Source organism: Emydura macquarii, unplaced genomic scaffold, assembly GCF_026122565.2.
Source record: "Emydura macquarii macquarii isolate MOO-44397 ecotype Brisbane River unplaced genomic scaffold, CSIRO-AGI_Emac_v2 contig_2287, whole genome shotgun sequence".
Classification (NCBI taxonomy): Eukaryota; Metazoa; Chordata; order Testudines; family Chelidae; genus Emydura; species Emydura macquarii.
The window spans coordinates 359,355-360,880 of NW_027132424.1; the positions used below are offsets into that span (position 1 = coordinate 359,355).

Sequence of the window (1,526 nt, forward strand, 5' to 3'; positions counted from 1 at the left end):
TGAGGCCAGCTAAGCTGCTTTGGATTTATACACACAAGGTGGGAAATCTCCAGCCTTGTCTTTGAGGACCATGAAACATGTAGAAGTAGCCAAGCCGTGCGCCAGGTACTGCTCTGGCAGAGACTGAATGTCTGATTTGCCTCTCCAGCACAATTTACACCAGTGACACTCCATAACTGGGCCAGATCTTCCGCTTGTGTAAATGAGCCCAGCTACTTTCACGTCTGTGGCATTCGTCTGGGTTTGCATTAATACAACGGAGCTGGGAATCAGCCCTGTCTGAGTGTGAGCTGTCATGGGTGTCATGGACTTTAACGAAGGGGAAAAGCGAGAAAGCATCTATTGGAGAACGGTGGACAATTAATTATGGGTGAATAACCTCCACACAGTCAGTCTCTTCAGGGCACCTTTGATTTCCTTGTTCCTCATGCTGTAGATGACAGGATTTATCAGGGGAGGCACCAAGGAATAGAGAACAGCCACCACAAGATCCAGAGCAGACGGAGAGCTGGAGGTGGGCTTCAGGTAGGCAAAGATGCCCATTGAAATTAACAAGGAGACCACAGTGAGGTGAGGCAGGCAGGTGGAGAAGGCTTTGTGCCGGCCCTGCTCAGAGGAGATTCTCAGCGCTGCTCTGAAGATCTGAACATATGACACAACAATGAAAACAAAGCAGCCTAGGTTTAAAAGGAAACTAAAGACAATAGCACCTGTTTCACTCTGGTATGTGTCGGAGCAGGCCAGCTTGAGGATCTGGGGGATTTCACAGAAGAACTGGTCTACCACATTGCTTTCACAGAAGGGCAATGCAAATGTGGTCCCGGCGTGCAGTGCGGAGGAGAGAATCCCACTGGCCCAGGCACCAGCTGCCATTTGGAAACAAGCTCTTCTGTTCATCACCCTCTCATAGTGCAGTGGCTGGCAGATGGCGACATACCGGTCATACGCCATGATGGTGAGAAGGTGTAAATCTGCTAACAGGAAGGAGAGGAAGAAAAAGACCTGGGCAGCACATCCAGCATAGGAAATGGACCTGGTGTTCATGAGGGAGTTGAGCATGGATTTGGGGAGGGTGACAGAGACGGATCCGAGGTCCAGGATGGACAGATTCATCAGGAAGAAGTACATGGGGGTGTGGAGGTGGTGGTCGAAGGCCATGGATGTGACGATGAGAAGATTCCCCATCAGGGCTGCCAGGTAAATCACTAGAAACCCCCCAAAGTGCAAAATCTGCAGCTCCCGAATGTCAGAAAATCCCAGGAGAAGGAACTTGGTCACGGTGGTTCGTTTGAACATTTTCCTCCTCAAGATATCGTGTGATGGCTGTGAAGGGAAAGACATGAGCGAGGCCCGGCTGAGATCAGTAAAATAACTCTCCTTTTGTCTAAAACCACCTCCATTACCTTGAGTCAGACCTTTAGCTTCTGCAGGTTGGCGTAAGATGGGAATGGGGGTGGGGGAAAAAACCCACTGTCTCCACCAGAGCTATTCCTTGTTTACACTGGGGTGAGAGACAGCAGAATCAG

General features: G+C 50.1%; 1 protein-coding gene across 1 annotated transcript; it reads right to left on the bottom strand.

The window, feature by feature from the left end:
• Positions 1-360: 360 nt before the first annotated feature.
• LOC137161227 (olfactory receptor 14A16-like) lies at positions 361-1,296 on the bottom strand. Its single transcript, XM_067560331.1, has one exon. The coding sequence runs from the start codon at positions 1,294-1,296 to the stop codon at positions 361-363; it is 936 nt and encodes a 311-aa protein (XP_067416432.1).
• Positions 1,297-1,526: the final 230 nt, after the last annotated feature.

Coding starts and splice junctions, on each gene's coding strand:
- LOC137161227 (XM_067560331.1), bottom strand. CDS start 1,296: ATGTTCAAACGAACCACCGTGACCAAGTTCCTTCTCCTGGGATTTTCT.